The 23,103-nt window shown below is 34.5% G+C and overlaps 2 protein-coding genes across 6 annotated transcripts in view; one reads left to right on the top strand and one right to left on the bottom strand.

Annotated features, from left to right (window-relative positions):
* The window catches only part of LOC125061672 (neurobeachin), a 538,892-nt gene that overhangs the window by 21,728 nt on the left and 494,061 nt on the right, over positions 1-23,103 (bottom strand). For all 5 annotated transcript variants that reach the window (XM_047667198.1, XM_047667201.1, XM_047667202.1 and 2 more), the window contains one exon: positions 12,940-13,055. In XM_047667198.1, the coding sequence (XP_047523154.1) occupies positions 12,940-13,055 (116 nt within the window). The remainder of the gene's footprint in view (positions 1-12,939; positions 13,056-23,103) is intronic.
* Positions 564-23,103, top strand: part of LOC125061673 (facilitated trehalose transporter Tret1-2 homolog) — a 59,111-nt gene continuing 36,571 nt past the window's right edge. The window contains exon 1 of the mRNA XM_047667204.1: positions 564-746. Coding sequence (XP_047523160.1) covers positions 715-746 — 32 coding nt within the window. The 5' untranslated portion in view covers positions 564-714. The remainder of the gene's footprint in view (positions 747-23,103) is intronic.

Genomic DNA, 23,103 nt, shown 5'->3' with positions numbered 1-23,103 from the left:
AAGCTACAATTTAATGGCATTACCACCAAAAAAGCATGGTGGTCCCCATGACTGGTGTTCTCCTACCGTTTCCCTTGAATAGGTTACTACTATGTAATATAACTAAAACCTTAGCCACAGCAACGCTTGGCCGGTCTGCTAGTTTATATATATAATAGATAGGTGTCGATGGTGCGTTTAGTAACTGAGACCAAAATTCCCTACAGGCAATGTAATCTAAGAATAATCGCACACGTGTTAATGCAATTAACAATAAGGGCGAGAATGTTTATGACCTCAGGTATTTCTTAGAAATTTCGGAAATAGGTTAGTTTTGTATGCTTAAAAACAATTACACTTAAGTATATTGATGTCTAAATATGAAAATATTTCTTCGTAATAGAGAGTGGTTGTTGCGTTATAAAGAATGTATGGGTGTTATGTTAAACAAAACACAAAGTTTTTACGTTATAGAGAATTTTTCGTCTTTACACTGTACTTCGACAAAACACGTTTGTTGGGTCAGTTCCATATCTCAAACGATAAGGTCATATGGTCCACTGTTCCCGGCGCGTGACTGCACCACTCAGTATCCATCAATCGACACTCTCACACGCCTTGCAATTGTCGCGATTATTTTAATAGCGAAAGTATTACGCAGAGTTCAACGACCTGCTTTGTCGAATCGCGAGTCGCGTTTGACACTTTGGCGCGAAAAGTGGTGTGTGTTTTGTGATGATTGCAATAATAACGGAGTTTATTAAGCGGTAAGTAATAATATTTTTATATAAAGGAAAAAGATTGATGCCTGTTGAAGGTATATGTTACATCAGGACTTGATTGCCAGAAGGTCTTAAAACGTAGTATATATTAATACAATTATTATTATACATGCATGAGTGGTTATGTTTACTAAATAATAATATATCATCACTGTAAAATGATAGCCTCGTATGACAAAAAAACATTTTTTTTAAATTCTTAGGGTCCGTTTCACGATGTACGGATAAGTTCCAAATTAGCTATTTATTACTTATTGGTTGGATAAACACTATTGTTGCGTTTCACGACTGTCAGATAGCGCTATTCGGCACATAAAGTCCATCATAAGTTATGAGTCCGATGAATGTCAATAGCACAATTTATCTTCCAAATAATATATGTTGCATAGCTATTTGGTACTTTATCCATACATTGTGAAACAGACCCTTAGACTCTTATGTCATTTAACTGGTATAACCATGAAGTAAGGACTTATTTATGTTATTAATAAATAAGTTTTACCATCCAAAACTATAGACAAAAACACATAATGATATTTTGACGAAAAAAATTTTTTTTTCGTTTCCCGTAATGTTTGGTTCTCTGGAGATACGAGGTTATCTACAGCGACGATATAAGGAATAGTGTTGTATGTAGATTGAATAATATGATGAAAAACGTTGTGTTTATTAAATATACAACGGTGTATATAAGACTGGGCACGCACTATCTGGTATCACTTACCAAAAGAACTTCCTGCCCATTTTTTGTTATTTAAAAAATATCTATGGTAAAGCGACTTTTAAAATGATTTTTTAAATTGTGTTGATCACAACATTTCCGACAAGATAGTTTCTATATAAATACATGGATGGACAGTTTGCGTGAATATGTTTATAATTAAATATTACTAATAAGTATTTATAGGTATTAAATTATTTTTCTATTTGCTGAGGCGCAAACTAACTGTTGTGGTCTCAGAATGACCAGCGCTGTGGAACACGTCTGCTCCACAGCATAATGCTGAGCCAGGCCCAGTTACAACCACAACACACACATCACACACTTAAAATGTAGCTTATTCCTTAAACAATTTTTTATTATTATTATTATTTTGTGTGTTTCTGTGTGTGTGTTTGGTTAGTAATAAATGTTAGATCTATGTCTATACAACGGTTAGCGAATTTTTTTGTTTATTTTTCTATTCCCGACTCTTGTAGTGCGGGACTTTATTTTATTCACATATTAGAAACTTAATATAATAGAATATATATTTCTATTCCTATATATTCATAGGCGAGTGGGGGCCCTCCATCTCCCCTCCCCTAAACTCTTGTTGGAGTGACGTTTACTCTTCTATTGGGGAAATCTTCCAGTTGCGATCTGAAGCTTCTTAATATTTCGGGTACCTGCTCGGCTACATTTGTTGCACCTGGTTGCATCTGGAGGCTTCAAATACTGGACACTAATTATGTGTTTAGATATACTTAGAGTGTTTCACAATGTACGGATAAGTTCTACATAAGTTCCAAATTAGCTATTTAATACTTATTTGTAGGATAAACACTTTTGTTGCGTTTCACGACTGTCAGATAGCGCTATTCGTCACATAAAGTCCATCATAAGTTATGAGTCCGATGAATGTCAAATAGCACAATTTATCTTCCAAATAATTTATGTGTTGCATAGCTATTTGGTACTTTATCCATACATTGTGAAACAGACCCTTAAACTAATTAAAATCTGTGTTAAACATTCGTTTAATCAGACTATCTCCGTCAAGTAGAAAGTCTAGGTCCATAATATTTGTATAGATATACAAAAATGCCATACATAATAGGTTGGGGAAAAAGTTTCTTCGCATTTTTTAAGAAAATTCAAAACATATTTTAATATAGTTTATTTACATTTAACTAAAGTATGTAGGTACCATTTTGTTCGATAACTTTTTGCCATTATTTAGGTAGGGACATGATCCCATTGCTATATAAATTTTGGGGCTTCTGATCAAAATACCGCGATAATTGGTTTTGGCAGTCCTCTCGTGATGATAACCTGACACTTCCTAAAGAATTCTGAAGAGACTGAAACAGGTGGAAATCTGAAGGTGCAAGGTCAGGACTATACGTCGGATGCATTATCACCTCCCAGCCAAACTCTCTTAGTTTTTGCTGAGTGGCCAAAGATGTGTGAGGTCTAGCGTTATCATGATGAAAAACCACACCCCTTCTGGTGATTAATTCCGGCCGCTTTCTCTCAACTTCTTGCTTTTATCTCATCAGTTGTTAGCAGTTCAGTTCGGAGTTCAGAATCGATGGTCCTGCCTGGTGGTAACAGCTCATAATGAATAATGCCCTTCCAATCCCACCACACACACAGCATCACCTTGTTGCGAGTTATCCCGGGTTTCGCCACAGTCTGTGTAGCCTGACCGGCCTTTGACCACGACCTTTTTCGCACGTTCTTGTCGTACGTGATCCACTTTTCATCATCAGTTATCAGCTTCTTCAAAAATGGTTCGGTTTCATTAAGTCGTAATAGAGAATCAAAAATGAGTACACAGTTCATTAGGTGTCTTACAGTGAGCTCGTGAGGTACCCAAGTATTGAGCTTTTTTGTGTACCCAGTTTTTTTCAAATGCGCCAAAACTGTTTTGTGGTCAATTCCCCGTTCTTCAGCTACGTCGTAACTACTGATATGCCGATCTTGCTCCACTTTTTCAAAAATTGCATCCATTTTATCTGTCATAGGGCGACCAGAGCGACTTGGATTTTTGACATCAAAATTTCCGGATTGAAAACGCTTAAACCAAATTTGTGCTACTCTCACAGACACTGCACTAGGTCCATAAACATCGCAAAAAAATTTCGCTGCTTGTGTTGCATTTTGACCTTTTTTGTAGTAAAATTTTAAAATGTATCGAATTTCTTCATTCGATTCACTCATCTTGACGGTACGAAAAATAAATAAAAAACAGTCATTATCCTAATTTGATTTTGGAATTATCTTCTTTAAAATCTCAACTTTCCTTGATAACAAAACCAGCCAGATACATATAGTATAGCCAAAGAGATTTTATTACAAGTTCATACATACTATAATGCGAAAAGACTTTTTCCCCAACCTAATATGTAACAAAGAAAGGAAATAAAATTGAACAATTTAATACGTTCCACAAAGGTTTTATTGCAAATAAAAAGATTCTAAATTTAATTTTTTTCTTTGTCTCTATTTCGACTCTTTCGAATGACAGAAAGAGACAAAAGACTTTTTTATAAGGTTATTTATATTAAAACCTTGAAATAGGTGGATTAAAAATAGGATTTATCGATCTGTGTTTACATTGAAGATAACGATACGAGAGAAATATTTATCGTGTCAAGGCGATTTAAATACGCAATATTTTCTAATCACAATTTCTACGACCGTAAACACGCAGTTTTGACATTATTTTTCGCCAACAATCAAATACAATCTTATGTCAGGGGCCTCATAGCCTAGCGGTCTTATTAAGTGGCAGCTGGGTGAGGGGTACCGGGTTCGATTCCCGGTTCGAGGGCAAGTTTTAATTTAAATTTGTTCTCGGCCTTTGGGAGGGTTGTGCGGTACCGGGCGAGTGCCTATACCGTACATGGAGGACACGATCGAATTTCTAAAGACAAGCACGAATTATTAAAAATCCTATACTTGACGCTGGCTAATGCACAAATCGTTCCAGAGCCATAAAAAAAAACTCTTATGTCAAAACTATCAATATCAAAACTTTTCGCCACATTTTACCCTGAGGGACAGGGACTATATATAAATTAAATAGAATAATTATTCGAGTAGATTAAGTTTATGTTATGATATTTAAATAAACACGACCTCCGATGGATTGAAGGTCTCCAAATTCTTCAATTTGACTCTCATCTTCGCTACCATTCTATTTCCCCTCTATCTCTTTTTCCTCATCTTCTTAGGTTGGCGTCCTATCTTTTTTCTTGCACTAAACTTTTCCAACTATTTTTGACCCAATCTATCATCAGGCCGGCCCATTTCCACTTTAACTTTTTGGCGTGTGTTACCACGTCTGTTATTTTTTGTTTATATGCAAACGTGCTTACGGGACGCAGAAAAAGGGCAGTTATCGCAGCCCACGGACCCATTTTAAGTGGGTGCGTTGCCGGCCTTTGAGGGAGGAATATACTCTTGCTTTAAACAATTGGAGGTCGAATTTCCAGGGAATAGGATGGTAACTTAAGATGTCATGTGGAACATTGTGTAATGGTTGCAGCTCCTTACAAACATTGTGTAAAAAAACTTGGCGATTAAAAAGAGTGGCGGAGAGTTTATTGTCTTCTCTTCCGTTCTACGGTTCAAGGGCGTAGAGCGGGCAAGAAACTTTCCGCCACTCTTTTTAATCGCTAAGTTTTGAGTCACACAAATTGTTTGAACTGGAGCAAATCAATCCCAAGGATTAGGATCAAGTATTCGTCAAATTTATAAAAAGTGTTATTGATTAATTTACGTTTAACGAGGGCTTTGCATTTATTTAGTGATAAATCTAATTTCGCTAGGAAGTTTGTTGTAAAAACGAATTTCCATATAAGGAGTGGTTTATCTTCTAGAGCCTGGTTGGTCGTTGGAGTGTATGCCAATTTCCACTTGTGTCCCTTGATCTGCTGGCTCCCAAAGTTGTTCGTGACCTTTTCAGTCTGGTATAAAAAATATACACAAGCCAAATAAGGATTCAATAAATTATTGCAAGTAACAAATCGACACCGTTTTATAAGCCATTAAATAATCATTATTATAATCGCGCTGTGACCGCGTTGTATTGTCACGATATCTAACGTAAGTATTGTTTATCAATAAAGAACTACATAAATATTAAATTAAAACGAATATTATTAAATTTATTAAGTTATAAAAAAGAGAAAAGAGATTCAGGAGGCTCTCTTAGTGGCTTAAGACAGCAATGTCCGAGATAATATGGGAGCAATCCCACAAGACAAGGTTTGGAAGACTATTTAGACCATAAATTTTGACAACAATTATAAGTTACTGTTCTTATTATTATGACATTTGCATGCCTATTTTTATATGTGGGGTAATATTTAATCAATTAGTACAACCTTGTTAGGTCTGGGCCTCAGATTTCGATTTTGTTCGAATCGGCAAGTAAGTTATCAGCCTTCAATGCCTGACACACAACTTTTTGGGTCAAAGGCAAGCCGGTTTCCTTACGATGTTTTCCTTCACCGTTCAAGCGAATGTTAAATGCGTACATAGAAAGAAAGTCCATTGGTGCACAGCCGGGGATCGAACCTACGATCACAGGGATGAGAGTCGCACGCTAAAGCCACTAGGCCAACACTGCTCAATTAATCAATCTGAATTTCCCTATTACTTTGCAAATAAACGTACACACACACGCATGCACTAGAAATATATCAATTAAAACCCTAATTGTAACCCTAACTGGTTACAATTAGGGTTTTAATTGAAACTTAAAGGAATCTCGCTGTTGCCCTGAAGGGCCTTGACAACTCAGCTCAGACTGTTTGGGTGAGCGGACCTCAGCTAAAATGGGTAACCCCTATATTCCCCTGACATTCCCCTGTACCAGTCTGCTTCTGGCGTCTACACTAGAAAATCAAGTGTGTAAGCCAATTCCTTACCAGAGACAACTGACAGTTGACAGTTGACATGATATAATGTCTTAGTAAAAACTAAAGTTTAGTTATTGTACAATATTGTGCAATTCTTTACTATTTATAAAATAATAACATTAATAAAACATTCCATATACACATTCGAACAGTAGCCCATTTGACAAGCTTCTAGAAATTTCTGATTATCTATTAGTGACCTATAAATTGTTATTTTTAATTCTGTTAGGTTAAATATTCATAATTTCAAGAACGCGCCATAACGCATCTCTAGACAAGATGGCGGCGCACCAATGACGCACAATTCTTACACGTAAACAAACGTCAAGTTTTTATGTGTTAATTGTCATTCTTAAATTACAGGAATACACATATTATATTTCGATCAAAAATACATAGTATCAACGAAATTAAATTCCAAGACAGTATTAGATTTCGATTTTATTAGTTTGTAAAAATGTCTCCATTTACAATCACGCTACGTTATCTGTTCGACAAATCTGTGGCCGGTATGTGTCTTTTGACTTAATTTATGGATTTTTAGATAAATTAATTATTTTTTTACAAGTTATTTTCGATTCGCTTCAAAAAAGTTACTACCTAGTACCCACTCTCAATAACGTCCATTAATCACGCGATGTTTTGAGTGGCTTCAGCGTGCGACTCGTCGATTCGAGTGTTGTCTATGCGTCTCTATGGTTTGATCTTGCATTGCCATCATGAATCCTTCCGTTTCCGGGTATAGTTCGCCGCGTCTAAGCCACTCATTTGACGATGTTTTGTCTATGTGTAGTTGGTTAATTATTTACGCATTTGAAATTCGAATAATTCCATAGGTTGAGTGGGGAGTGTTTAGCTTTAATATATTTATCTCTTTGAATCGTTAACCTTCGAGTGACATTTGTATGCGGGGCCTGTCCTCCTGCATTCCCTGATAATGACTTTATTATCAAATACTTAGAATATTGAAAACAATAGAGTCACCATCGATTTTAATACCATGAATGGCTCTGGCAATGTCGACAAGGAAATTGTATTGAAATTTTTATCTATGGCAGCACTGACATTTGAGACTTGTGTTGACATAAGACTATCTTTATGACGTTGTCAAAGTATTTCGACGTATGCAGTCATAGTTCGCGCTACACTTTGAAGTGAATTTCATATTTGTGTTGTCTATGCTGTATTAAAAATAACAATCGAATGTCAAATTTTTTAAATTATTATTTTTACCGATCAATATCCATCGTGCCTTCTCCATAAGAATTGAATTGAAGTGAATTCCTGAGACGCTTCCAAAAAAAATTAATCTAATATATAAAATTCTCGTGTCGCGGTGTTTGTGGTTCTCCGAAACGGCTTGACCGATTCTCATGAAATTTTGTGTGCATATTGGGTATGTCTGAGAATCGGACAACATCTATTTTTCATCCCCCTAAATGTTAAGGGTAGTCCATGAATGTCTAATGACTAGGAGTCATTATTATTATCGACCATTGAATAGTCGGTAATTACTAGGTCTAGCAACATTGATTTTTTTTTGTTATTAAATTAAAATGATAGTGGCAGCTGATAGCTGATAGCTGAGCAGCGCCATTGCTCCAATATTAATAATAACGACCATGAAATAACTATTACTACATACTATCGTAATAGTGTGTTACGTAGAAGATCTAATGACAAATCAAATAAACAACTTAACAGTTTTGAACTAATTTGACTTTGATGTTATTAAATAAAATGTCAATCTGATACCTGCTGATTGCAGCTGATTGCTTCAACAAAATAGATATTTCACACTTAATCGGATTTGGTTTACTTTTTATATTTTTTATTGTCTCTTCGTGTTTATGTCTTCTTGAGTGCTTGTCACATTAAATATTATTTAATTTTTTTGTACCAATGTATGAGTGTGCCAAGTCTTGGCAAGCTTTTATAAAAAGATATACTCGTATAATACAGTATATCTTACAAAAATTACAATCGCCTTTGTGTCCGCTATTCTTGCCAAACCCTTCTTTCATCTTGTATAATATTCTACGGTTTCGATTTTTGTAAGGAAAACTAACTTTTTTATAGTATAGTAGTTTTATTCTAGGAGTACATTGTCTTCACATATAATTAACTAATGTATTAATACTGTGTTACTAATACAAAATATAGTAAACCTATTTTAGAAGAGTAAGTGTGGAGTTTCTTACCCATTCTTCTCCACACGAAACTACCTTTTGGAAGGGGCAACTAGAATCATATTTATTTTTATTTGACGTTCAAAAGTGCCATTTTAGGTGGTCTATTTGAAATGATTTGAATTGACTTGACTTGACTTTGTGATTTTACCCTTTGTACGCAAATTGTTTACAAGTAATCGTACCAGCGCACGCGCACTATTATAATCTAATAAATTGATAAGTCACATGCATAGATTACTATCAATGAGATATATCATGAAAGTCGACAGGAAGAGCATTATCAGCATCCTTTGATCGAATATAAGTAGGGCAAGGAGATAGCTGCCCCACGGCTCAGTGGTTACCAAACAGATTCAAAATTGACAGTACAATTAAAATAAATTGATAAATCAGTGGGGCTACAAACTTTTTAGGTCTGCACCAGATTTCTGTATTCATCATCATTTATCAAAGGCAAGTAGGTGATAAGTCTCTAGTGACACACGCCATCGACTTTTAAGTCTAAGGCAAGCCGGTTTCCTCACGATGTTTTCCTTCACCGTTCGAGCGAATGTTAAATGCGGAGAAAGAAAGCCCATTGGTGCACCTACGGTCATCAGTGCACGCTGAAGCCATTGGACCAACCTCATAGGATGCAGAGATAGAAGGTGGACTTTAAAGACAATGTGGAAAGGACCAAGGGGAAGAAGGGGAAAAGGGCGCCCTAAAAGTGGATAGAAGATATACAAGCGTTAGCAGGAAGCGAATAGAGAAAGAAAGACATGGACAGAGATATTTGGAAAAAGCTGGAGGAGGCGTTCCAGTCTTACGTAATGAATTTACGGGGGGGGGGTCCTTTTGTATAACGTTACGATGCGGGGCGGGGATTCAATTACGCGTTATTGTTAATATTATTTTCGACTTTCCAGTACTTTACACCACACATTGGTAACTTTTAGGTATAAAGAGTCACTGGGTGGTCACGAAACGTTTTACTATTGGGTACAGATATAAACGTTACGGCGCGTAACATTGGGGGGGGGGGGGGGGCTCAATAATCTCCAAAAATGCGTGACGTAATACTTGAACTGTCTCGTGAAGTTTCGATCAATGGTAATGGGAGGGTTGCGGTACCGGGCGAGTGCCTAAACCGTACATGGAGGACACGGTCGAATTTCTAAAGACAAGCACGAATTATAAAAAATCCTATACTTGACGCTGGCTAATGCACAAATCGTGCCAGAGCCATAAAAAAAAAAAACAATTACGATCGTCATTTGTCATCACGTCACTAGAGCTTATATATTCTTGTTCTCGTGTTATGACATAGTGGCATAAATATCTGTTATTAAATGTCAATTTGCACTTTTCTACTCTATGTACAGAGTATTATGTAAGAGTGTGTAATACGACGCGCACTAGTTAATGGAATGTTAGAGTACAAACAGAAATTTATAGCCATTATAGAATATAGCCAGACACTCCGAAGGAATCCCAATTATATTCCTCAGCAGGCACTTGATTGGAATTCGCTAGGTGGCCGTCCCAGGCAAACCTGGCCCACAGTTGCAGATGAGGCAAAGAGAACCGGAAAGACTTGGAGCGAGGTCAAATACGAGGCTCAAGACTGACGTGATGAAGACTCACTGTGGACACCCTCTGCCCCATCTAGGGTATTATAGGGTATTAAGTCAAGTAAAGTCAAGTTATAGAATGTTTTGGAGCAGAGGAGAAAGATTTTTCTTCGTTTATTATTTTAAGTGGATATTTTTTTAATAGTTTCATAACGTCAAGACAGTATGCTAAATTCCATCCGTTATCACCTCGACGTCCGTCTTACTATGGGAGCGTTCAAGTATTACGTAACGCAATTTTTTGGAGATTATTGACCAGCAGAACCAGCCCACTGAAGTATTTCCGAATCAATTCGACTTAGAATTCAAGAAAAGATCAAAAAGCGTACCAATTCTTATCATACATACGAACATAAATTTATAGTATATTTATAATAAAATGTATAGTTATAATAAAAAAACAATAAATCAGTGACGCAACAACCTTTTTAGGTCTGGGCCTCAGATATTCATGATCATTTGTAAATCTAATAGACAAGTGGGTGATCAGCCTCCAATGACACACGCCGTCGACTTTTGGGGTCTAAGGCAAGCCGGTTTCCTCACGATGTTTTCCTTCACCGTTCGAGCCAATGTGAAATGCGCACATAGAATGACCATTGGTACACTACTGGGGATAGCACCTCAACCTCAGGGATGAGAGTCGCATGCTGAAACCACTAGGACAAGCTGCTTTAGTTAGTGAATCTATAGTTCTATAGTGAAAATTTTGTTTGAGAAAGTGGTTAAAGGTGAAAGAATCTTTAAACACAGTACTACCTGTAACATGTAATAAAAAACGTAACGATATTTATTAAAAATAGCGAATCACTTGAACTGATTTAACCGCGCCATCGGTATGTTAAGAATTATTGAATAATGATAATTGGCATATTACGTGTTAGAGGCGCCTGATAAACGTCTCAAGATCAGGCAATCTTTTATAGTTTTTAGAATAGTTGTAGTGGCGTAAAAATAGGGTGGCAGGGCTGGCAAAATGCCACGGGCCCCCGACCCAATAGGCCCCCGACCCAATAGGGCCCCTGCCCAAGAGATATTATGTTCTATGGATGAATGTGAAGTCTCCAATACGCATTGGGCTAGCGTGGGGACTACAAACCATTCCCTCTCGCCTAACACCCGAACCCAATAATCAATCCACAATCTCAGATTGAAAACAATCTGAGATCAGACCGTGACAGTCGATCGATCTCCTATCTGCATCCCAATAACCAAACCCTACGAAGACAATCAATTTTTGGCGACGGATAAATGCTCTTTGTCCTTCCATTTAACCGAGTTTTCACTCATATTTGATAATCAATGTAAACCAAATAAAGTAAATAAAACCGTACAAATAACATAAAAATATACATGTGTATGTTTAAAACATAACAAACAGTTTTTTTAATTATTTAAAAAACTGGTGTAGGTTAAAATCTGTTAAAATAATTAACTGTTGAAATCGAGCTTTACTATATAGATAGACACCGATACGACCTCCCATGGATAGCTTGTATCGACAGATGGCTATTACAATCCGTCGATTGGTTATTGACACACTTTTTACAACATTTGGATTAAGATTACTATCTCAGATGGTGCATTATGACGAGAGAGAGGAGGCCTATGGCCATTAGTGGGACATATACAACGTGTAATTGAGTACGCTGAAAATTTCGAAGTTTATTTAAATTAAACTGAGTACGGACGATTTTTACTGATAGGGCCCCATCAAAAGAATTTGCCACGAAAGAAGATTTGAGCCCCCAAAATCTTAGGTCCAGATATAAAGAGATTGTAGCGCTACTGATTATTTTTATGTACATAAAAACAAATTTTATTTGGTTAATAAAATAAATTTAATGCTATTGCGTATATTCTGTTGTATGCATGATGCCGACAGTCGAGTTTATTGCGGGCTAGGTAAAGCGACAAAAGAACGTACACAGCTGCGCAGTTTTTAATAATTCTAGCAACTTAAAAAGTACTTTATTACTCAATTCTTATCGTTATTGAAAGTGGTTGTATTGCTATGTAGAGTGTAATTGATTTTGATGCTTTAGGGAGTTCGTCGTTACATAGAGTCTACACTGTATTTAAAAATGGTGGTGACGGGTTGGCCTTCTCGTATAGACTAAATATTCCAAATATCCAGAATGCATTAGAAGAGTAAATATGCACCATGTATCTACATAATAATTTCGCTCTCTCTCTTCTCTAATCTGCTGCATTGTTTAATAACACCATGCGCCATTATTTTAATATAGTAGTTTTTTTGTTCTAAGTAGGTCTTGACATATAATCAAATCAATGTATATAAAATATTGTATAAACTACGTGTGTGTACTTATGTAGACGCGTTAGTTATATTTCTTTGGCGTAAAAAGCTAAAAATCATTTCAAAATTTTATTCTACGTTTGTGGAAAAAACTACCTTAAAACTAAAATGTTGACTATAGCTAACTTCAGGGTGTCGGTTTTTTGTGACGGTGTGCGCGCACATCGTAAAAATTTACTCTCAAAATTTTTCAAATTAAGAAGTATAACTTAAAAAAAATATTTATATTGCCTACTTAATATTATTAAATCAATTCAAAATGTTAACCAAGCTTCATTAGGTCACCGGGCCACGTGAGGCTTCAAGAACTATTAGTTTGACAGCTCCAACAAATAGATTTTTCCATACAAATTTTATTAAAAACGTTCCTGTATACACATAAATACTCTATTTAAAATCCATAATAAATAAAAACAAACCTGCAATAGTGTTAAGGAACATGAGGTATTCGAAATTTGAAATTTCGCGCCGTTGCCACTTCTGCGTCATGTTTGAGTTTCGCATCAGCTGCCGCGGCGACATCATGGAAGCGCGTCTGTGAACAAAATTATTATTAGAAACATTTAATAACATCCCACATCTCATCACATGAAGTGTATTTTTTTTTTGAGTTTATGGCCTGGTATCTAGACCTTTAGGCCATCATGAAGTGTACGACACAACCTTCCACAGATTATAAAAAAACTTCCATAGATTAAAATAAAATACAAATTACAAATATTGTTACAATACGGTTCCCGGGTCATCGGGGCGCTTTAAATAAAACAGGATTTTTTGAAGTGAAACTTCTTTAGAATCGTTGTGATTTCAAACCGGATGCAACGGAAAAAGCGACAGTAAAAAGAGACAGACACATAAATTAATAGGATTTGGCGTGAGAGAGAGTGAGATAGGAGGCATTATACAGTGTATAAACTTTAAATTAGTGTGTATTTGAACATTTTCTGAAATAAAAAAACAGATTTGATGAAAATTAAATAAGTAAGTCAAGTAAGTAGTTTAATTATAAAATTAGATTATTTATCAATTTTATTTACAAATCATTAGTTATAGAAACTTTTTGAAATGAAAACATCGTACTACACTTAATTAAAAGTTTATACACTGTATAATGCTTCCTATCTCATTTTCTCCCATGTTGGATCTTGTGAATTTATTTCAAACTATTATTATTTTAGTTTTTACCAAATTAAAGATTGATATTAAAGTTATAAATAAAAATTTAACTTTAAAATATATTTTTTTTAAAAGAAAAGATCTTACATTTAGATAGAGAAAAAGTCTAATTTACATATTTTAATTATAAAAACTTTGTTTTTGAAGGTTTCACTTCTACCACGTGTGAATTGGACACATGTTTTTTTTTTAACTCTTTATTAACGTTTCGCTCACAACAATAGAATATAAGCGAAATAATGAAATGTTAATTGCTATGTAACAGTCGAAGAGAGTGCCTACGTCTGGCTATACTGTCGGGACGTAACTTCGAAAACTAAGAAAGCATGAATGAGCAAAATGTACAGCCTTGGCGCGTACAGTTATCGTTAATTATTTTAGTACGTTAAGCCCATTGGGACCGAGGGTCAATTGTTGTAGTGGACTTGCTTTGAGTTGTCAAAATGGCGCCATTTTGAATTTAGTTAGGTCTATACAGCCCTTCACAGTTGAAGTATATAAAATAGACAATAATAAACAAAAGAATGCGTTTGGCGCGTTTTTATTTATTGTTTCTTAAATCAATTATTATTTTCATACCTATTCATATGCGATCTTTTTGGTGATTTAAACATTAAACACTGGCATTCCAAATTCAAATCGCTTTTAAATTCTAGGGATTCAAAAGCTAAAAGAGACAAAATTCCTTGTAAACGTGGAAACGGCATTTACATATTTTTCAAATAAGACTCCATAAACGCATTTAAAACCATATATTACAAGTATATATTTAATATGACTGAGGTTTTACACAGCTATAAGTGAACACGGGTCGTTGACCTTTTAAACAAATAAATTCGTTTCCTTATGACATTTACGGCATTTTCAAGTTACGATATTAGCGGAAGGCCTTGCGCGAAAATCGGAAATAGCTGAATAATCGATTTTTATTGTGTCCTGTTTAGGATTTGGTGATATTGAGATTTAACCAACAGAGGCTAGCGTCGGCGTATGTGCTCTTCCGCGCTCCCACACTTTTTATTTTTTTACTTAGCGTAAATATCAACGGGATAATTTGTTAGCGTGGTAACGAGTTAGCCTTTTTTCTCTTTTAACTGTAAATTTCTTGCTTTTATGTGTAATTTTTTAATGGACGCAAATGGACAGGAGGCTCACCTGATGTTAAGTGATACCACCCATGGACACTTTCAAATGCCAGATGGCTCGCGAGCGCGTTTCCGGCCTTTTAAGATTTGGTACGCTCTTTTCTTGAAGGACTCTAAGTCGAATTGGTTCGGAAATACTTCAATGGTTATTTATTTTTGTTGCCAACCCACGATGGCGGTAAAAATAGAACGCATTTGCGACGCCTAGAAATATATAGTAGTGCAACTCTCATCCCTGAGGTCGTAGGTTCGATCCCCGGCTGTGCACCAACGGACTTTCTAAGTGCGCATTAAACATTCGCTCGAACGTTAAAGAAAAAACATCGTGAGCGAACCAGCTTTCCTTAGACCCAAAAAGTATTTTAAGAAGTAAAAAGTTGTAGCGCCAGTGATTTATTATTTATAGATTTTAGACAATTTTTTCCTGTCAGTTTTCATTTATTTTATTCTTTATTCAATCTACATAAATAAAAATGAATCGTAAAATATGTTATTGAGCGCAAAACTCAAAGACGGCAGGACAAATTCAAGTAATTTTATATTTCCTTGAACTCTGATGAAGGTTTTAATGGAGAGAAAAATTGCATCGAAAAAGCACTTTTTAAAGTAAAGCGAACAGTCTTTAGGGTAGCATAAATATTCCATATGTTGGTATATAATAAAAAGGTAGTAAAAAAACGTGTGTGTACTTATGTACACGCGTTAGAAGTTATACTTCTTTGACGTAACAAGATAAAAATCTTTTAAAAAAATTTTATTCTACGTTTGTAGAAAAAACTACACTAACAATAGAAAAAACTAAAATGTTGTGTATTATATAATATTTTAGTTTTTTATTATATTATATAATAATCAACATTTTAGTTTTTTATAATATTATATAATAATCAACAATTTAGTTAGTACATCAATCAATATCAATCAACATTTTAGTAGAACAAAGTACACACGTTTTTAATTTATTATAGCTTGCAATAAATTATTATTATTGTTATTATTACTTCAGGGTGTCGCTTTTTGTGACGGTGTGCGCGCGCATCATAAAAATTTACTCTCATCATGTTTCACTAACACTAACAAATATAACTTCAAAAATCATATCTATAAATAAATGACAACAAAAATTTTTTTAATCCTAAAAATACACCAAATATTTCCCAGCTAGGAACAGTTTTTATTGGAAAATTCAATAGTTTTTAGTGTTTTTCCTCACTTATTATATATTTAAACCTTCTCTGAACTTCCACAAATATTTCAAGATCATAAATCGCCAAATCCGTCAAGCCATTCTCGAGTTTTAGCGAGATAAACAAAGATTCGTATAATACTTTTTGACACTTTAATTTTTCGCTGTGAACACAACGTATATGTTAACGTAAAATTGTAAACACCGTTAGATTGTAATCTATCTCGCGAGATTATAAACTGTCGAAAGATTGTTAACCTCAGCTTATTGCTTACAATTTAACGTATTATTATTCGGTAGATTGTACTACACTAACTTAGTTATCATTCAAACTTCTTTGGTCAATTACAGATTAATTTTACTTCCCAACAATTTCATATAACTACCGAATAATAATACGTTAAATTGTAAGCAGTTCGTTGAGGTTCACAATCTTTCGACAGTTTACAATCTCGCGAGATAGATTACAATCTAACGATGTTTACAATTTTACGGTGACATATATAACACGGAAAACGCGTTTTGGCCAAAACTCACCGATGTCCAGAATGAGCATTCTAATAAACGAGTTGGGTCTGGATATCCATAGCTTCCCTCACACTTTAAAATAGATTTTCGTTTTCATAATTTAATTGTTTTTTGTTATATTTGTATTATCTCTTCGTGTATTGTTTGCCTATAAGTGCTAGTCACATTAAAAATTGTATTTTATTGTTTTTGTACTTTTATAAATAAACTCTAATCTTTAATTAATGACTAGATAGTGCCCGCGACTTCGTCTGTTCGAATATTTGTCCAAATGATGTAGCGTGAAAGAAATATTTTATCTACTTCAAATACTAGAAGCGATAAAAGTATCTTTTTTCATTTAGAAATCAATTTATTACTACCAAATGTGCATTTAAAATAAATTATTAATTTTTATTGTAGTAATGGTTCACTATTTACGCTATAATGACTTACACATACATATATATATATACCGTGGCGGGCTTTTTTGTAAGACTATTTAAGATAAACATTTCCATCATACATTACATATGTGTAACTCTAGCGGTTTTGGCACGCCAGAATAGCTCGCAGATGGTAGATTTTTTCCTACTTGATATAGTGGACAATTCACCCAAAATCTATATAAATTGTAGCCTATGTATTATTCACATATATAAGCTATATTATTGTAAAGTTTCATTAAAATCCATTCAGCAGTTTTTACGTGAAAGAATAACAAACATCCCTACTTACAAACTTTCGCGTTTATACGTAGTAGGAAATAAACAATTGCAACTGTCAGTCATCAATATCAATTCTTTTTAATCGCACATTTGGCCCTTATCTATGACGTTTCTGTTTAGTTTCCTTCGTACTTTCCTTAACGTAACCTTAAAACAATCGTTACACCCACAATCATTTACTTTAAATACATTTCCTTACATTCACGGTTGAATCGATTTAAAAAAAATAACTCTTTACAGATTTATGTTGAATTATCCGCGGTGTTTGATTATATTATTGTTGTTCTATGCATTATCCGAACATGACATTGTTTATTTACGCCAAATTTAAACAATGCATTAATGGTTATTGATCCCCCCCCCCATGTAACTCGCCGTAACGTTTTTCAGTACCCAAGTACAGTACTGTAGCCAAGTATAGTAAAACGTTTCGTGACCACCTAATGACTCTTTAGTTACTATTATGTGGTTTAAGTCGAAAACGCTTAAAAGTTAGTAACAATAACGCGTAATTCAATCCCCGCCCCGCATCGTAACGTTTTACACCGTTTTTTTATAAGGACCCCCCCCTCCCAAAATATGTTACGTAATACTTAAGCGCTCCCTTAATGTGTATTTATTTATATTGGCTTTGTATGTAACGAAACATATACTTTCAATTACTTTATTTATAGACTTCTATAATTACACTGTTAATTTTTACTAATATTATTTTTCTACATTATTTTTCTTATTTTGCATCTGAGGCGCTCTAACTTTTGTGGTATCTGGCAGAGTGATCAGCGCTGTGGAACACGTCTGCTTCACAGCATAATGCTGAGCCAGGGCCAGTTACAAACACAACACACACATTACACACTAAAAATGTAGCCAGTTCCTTAAAAAAATGTGGTATATTTTTTTCATATTTTGAAGATGGGTAAAAGATTAAAAAAAAACATTTTGATGAATTAAATGGACCACTCGACTAATGAATGTTGTATTGTGTTTTAGCTACTCACTGTGAATTATGTATGTATACGAGTATGTGTTATATATATTTGGTAACACAGTTTGGTTTACAACGATCAGTATCTTACTCAAACTCTTAATTCATATAGGTAAACAAGTACACTTATGAACGTCAAAAAAGAAGTTAAATTAATTGTAAATTTACATTTACTACCAGTTCGCAAGGGCGTAGAGCGGGCAAGAAACTTTCCGCCACTCTTTTTAAACGCTAAGTTTTGAGTCATACAAATCGTTTGAACTGGAGCAAATCAATCCCAAGGATTAGGATCATTTAAGTATTCGTCAAAAATAAAAAGCTTAACTCTTTGTATTAAGAATATCCATAGCGAAAAACCACCTGCATCATGAGCCCCACATACACACCCTCTCACACACCATCACACACACAGACGAATTGGGTATTACTTAGTGTTTAATAATTTTTATTGATTTTTTCCTTTCCTAAATGTTTGAACCTGTTGTATATTATGTATTCCATCTTTGATTAGGTATATGTTTAGTATAATTGTTTTTTGTTATGTATAATTTGTCTTTTGTTTAAGGTTTCAGTTGTCTTTTATTTTTTGTTTATTCACGTACTTATATTTCCTGTTTCATATACTTTGTTTATTAATGTTATCTTTGTTATCAATGTTACTTTGTGTATTGTCGACGTGATTTCTTTTATAACTATTCTAAGACATAAATAAATGTTTTTGAATATTGATTTCGTAAAATACATTGTATGAATCGACTATTGTTTCATAGTAATCGAACCGAATCATCAGTGATTTTATATGTGAACGATATAAGAATCAAGCGCAGTTAGTAAATGCCAACTTTAGATTTATAGTACTGCGCACGCGCAGTGCATACAAAATAATAGTCTACAATACACGTTCATATGGGACTCTTTACATTTAGTCATATCTACCGCGTATTACATCTGTGCTAAATTAGTATAGAAGTGTTTAAAATTAAGGTTGATTTTGACACAAAAATATATAAAAAAAACCAGCGAATGAAAAAAAAATTATTCCATCATTCTCTTACTTCAACATCCCGTCTTTTCAGACATCATGGTCCAATCCAGCTGAACATTGCAACAAGCCAAAGGTGGCAAAAAAAATTTCAGACATAAAAAATTATTAGATACTAGCTGGCCTGGCGAACGTCGTACCGCCTAACAGTAGATTCTTTATTTTTATAAAATACTTATTCTGCTATTCGGGACACCGGTCTAGCTAAGATAAAAAAAAAGAAAGTTGATAAGACAACAAATACATTATGTCAAGAAATAAAAATTTACCTTCCCGGAACCCCTCCACTAACACTTGAACTTAATGATATGGTATTAATTGACTTTTAAGTATTATAACGAATATTATGTATGGGAATATAGAAAAGTGTTGTTTTAAGACATTTCCACTCAATTTTTTTAATTTTTCTCTCCGTATGTACCATCCTCGTACTTCAAAGAATTTTATAAAAAAAGAATTGGCCAAATCGGTCAAGCCGTTTTCATGTTATGTCGTGACAGCGGAAAAAGGGTTTCATTTTTATATATATAGATAAAATAAATATAATAGCTGCACTGAAACTTAAACTTCTTAAATTAATCTTGACTCGATACAGTAAAGAAAAATATTAACACTTATGGTTTTTACTAATTGATCTACAAATTAACGACGTATTAGAAACTACACTAGACAGTTTTTCCATCCATTAGCATGCGCAGAGGCAATGAGAACTTGGAGAAACTGATCGTGGTGGAACAGAAGGCAAAATATCACGTGACCACCAACCAGGTTGGTTATATGAAGTATTGAAATGATATATATCCCTCTTTCGCTAAAGAGTCTTCAATAAGCTAAAGATTCATCTACTGACTCAACAAAAATCCAACGAAATCTAGTTTTTAATCCGCCCATAACTTTTATATTTTTACTTTTAATTTTACTTACTTTACACCTTTACACAAGACTTAAATACATTCCTTTTCTTTCTTTTTTTGCGACTGAGGCGCAAACTAGCTGCTGTGGCCTCTGGCAGAATGACCAGTGCTGTGGAACAGTCTGCTCCTCAGCATAATGCTGAGCCAGGGCCAATTACAACCACTGCCACGCATTACACACTTGAAACAAACCGAATGGGAAAGAGAAAAAAACAATTTTTTTATATCTCTCATTATATTTTTTTCTTTGATTATTGTTATTTTGTGTGTTTATGTGTGTGTGTTTTGTTAGTAATAAATGTCTATGTTAAGTGAAAGACTGTGGCAGCTAGGTGAGGGGTACCGGGTTCGATTCCCGGTTCGAGGGCAAGTTTTAATTTAATTTAAATTTGTTCTCGGCCTTTGGGAGGGTTGTGCGGTACCGGGCGAGTGCTTAAACCGTACATGGGGGACACTGTCGAATTTCTAAAGACAAGCACGAATTATACAAAATCCTATACTTGACGCTGGCTAATGCACAAATCGTGCCAGAGCCATAAAAAAAAAGTGAAAGACTCATCGTCCTCAACTATACACTGTTATAATGTTTCCTTGATGACCACGACGCTCAGACATCTACCAAAGAGAGAGAGAGGACGACACCAAACTAATCAAGAGCATTTACAAGTTGTTACGGTCTGTGTGAGCGTTTACATATATTTAATACCGTGTAAACGCACTCGATTGACATTGAACCTACAATGTTCTGTTTGCGGAAACAGCTGACACAATTGAGACAAAACAATATTACTTTATCATTAGTAAATATTAGATAATGTTGTTGATATATTTTAATGAAAGTTTCGTATTAAAAAAAACTTAGTTTCAACATGGCTCTTATGGTGTCGTAGGTGAAGGAAATCGTCGTCAGGTTTGGTTTGTCCCGAATCACAGGACAAAAGGCAATCTGAGGCCCAGACCTAAAAGGTTGGAGCGACATTGGTATACAATAAAAAAAATAGAAAATTAACGCATTATAGCGAGGAAATGCTGCCATTAAACTTGCCAGGGACCAAACTATTTAAGTTTGATTTACTTTTTTTTTTATCAATTTTTATTATTATTACTATGTAGGTTAATAATATTGTAAATATTGTATATTCGTGTGTTGGAAATAAATCGATTGTAGATTTAAAATAATATTTAGAAAATCTCCGTGCCTTTAAATATATAATAAATTCTCTTCGACAAACTCATTCAATCCAAACAAGTATACTATCCTTTTTTTTAAGTCAGTTCTTAAAATAAATTCCAAATACGTGCTACTATACTTGATGCACTATTCCATAAATTGTTTTTAATGTAATAGGAGATGTTAAGCGATAGCCCGTCTCGCAAATGCGTTGCCGATCTTTAAGAATTGGTACGCTCTTTCCTTGAAGAACCCTAAGTCGAATTGGTGGCAAAAACTGCCTTAAAAACGCTTACTTGTGGAACGATTACCAGTTACTTGTCTATTTCAATAGCTGTATGACACAAGTCTGTGGAAGGAAACCGAACGTCATAATGTAATTCGGGTTGATTATTGGAATCATAATGTCGCTTTAATTGAATCAGCCGAAGAATGTTTGATTAATGATTTCCGCTGATAATTTGCATTTTTCTCAACGGGCCCGTAATTCCTGGTATGGGGGCTTATATACTTTGTTATAAGTAGCAACGGGTCAAGTCTAAGTCGTTGGCAAGTTTTAATTTAGTATAATTAACAGGGGGCTATCTACCGAGTTCACATCTTACTCCAAAAACATAATGCAGCAGAACGAAGAATTGTTTATGCGAGTTGTTCCCACGAGAATGTAAGTGCGTGCTCCTATTTCACCATGCCTCTAGATAGAGGAAAAATCTTTGTTTTTAATTAATTTTCTTATTATTAATTACTTAAAATGTCATGTGGAACATGGTGTAATGGTTGCAGCTCCTTACAAACATTGTGTAAAACAAAAGGAGTGGCGGAGATTTTTTGCTGGATCTTCTCTTCCGTTCTACGCCCTTGAAGCATTTAATATGTATTTCTTTTTTGACGTTCATAAGTGTACATTGTGTTACCTATATGAATAAATTTAAAAAAAAAGGAAACTTGAATATTACGCGTCGTACGTAACACCAAAGAATACGAGCTCCTGAACTTAGTTGAACTAATGGTGCATAGGTTCAATCCATATTTGTGCTGCAGAAGCAAGGGAGCGTTCAAGTATTACGTAAAACAATTTTTGAAGATTATTAACCCCCTTCCCCCCATGTAACTCGCCGTAACGTTTTTCAGTACCCAGATACAGTACTGTACCCAAGTATAGTAAAACGTTTCGTGACCATCTAGTGACTCTTTAGTTACTATTATGTGGTGTAAGTCGAAAAAAATATAATAAAAAAATTGTGCGTGTACTAGGTGTACACACGTAAGAAGTGAAACTTCTTTATGACCTTTTTTTTCGAAAAATGATCTACTATATGCAACTTAACGAAATTGGTTAAATAAAGTTTAACAAAAGGCTTTTATTATCATAGACATGAATACAAATACAATTATTTCATTATAACTTATTACTACTAAGATTATTACAGAATTTCATTAATTGTAATATAATTATTACTATCATTGTTATCGTTATTATATATTTTTGTTATTAATGGCTTCGAATCTCTTCGGATCAACCGTGGTAGGGACAAGAAAAAGATGGCGCGTAACCGAAAAACGTGACGATTTGCTACAAAATTTCTCCCATACGTCGATAAAGAACTTTCATTCCAACGCCGATAAAGAAGTTTGACTTCAAAAAGCAACATGGCGCGTAACGGAAAAATGTGACGCGTAACGAAAAAATGTTACACTAAATTTTTTTCCAACCCCGATAAAGAAG

Source organism: Pieris napi, chromosome 24 (assembly GCF_905475465.1).
Source record: "Pieris napi chromosome 24, ilPieNapi1.2, whole genome shotgun sequence".
In the NCBI taxonomy this organism is placed as follows: domain Eukaryota; kingdom Metazoa; phylum Arthropoda; class Insecta; order Lepidoptera; family Pieridae; genus Pieris; species Pieris napi.
This window is presented reverse-complemented; position numbering and strand designations above follow the sequence as displayed.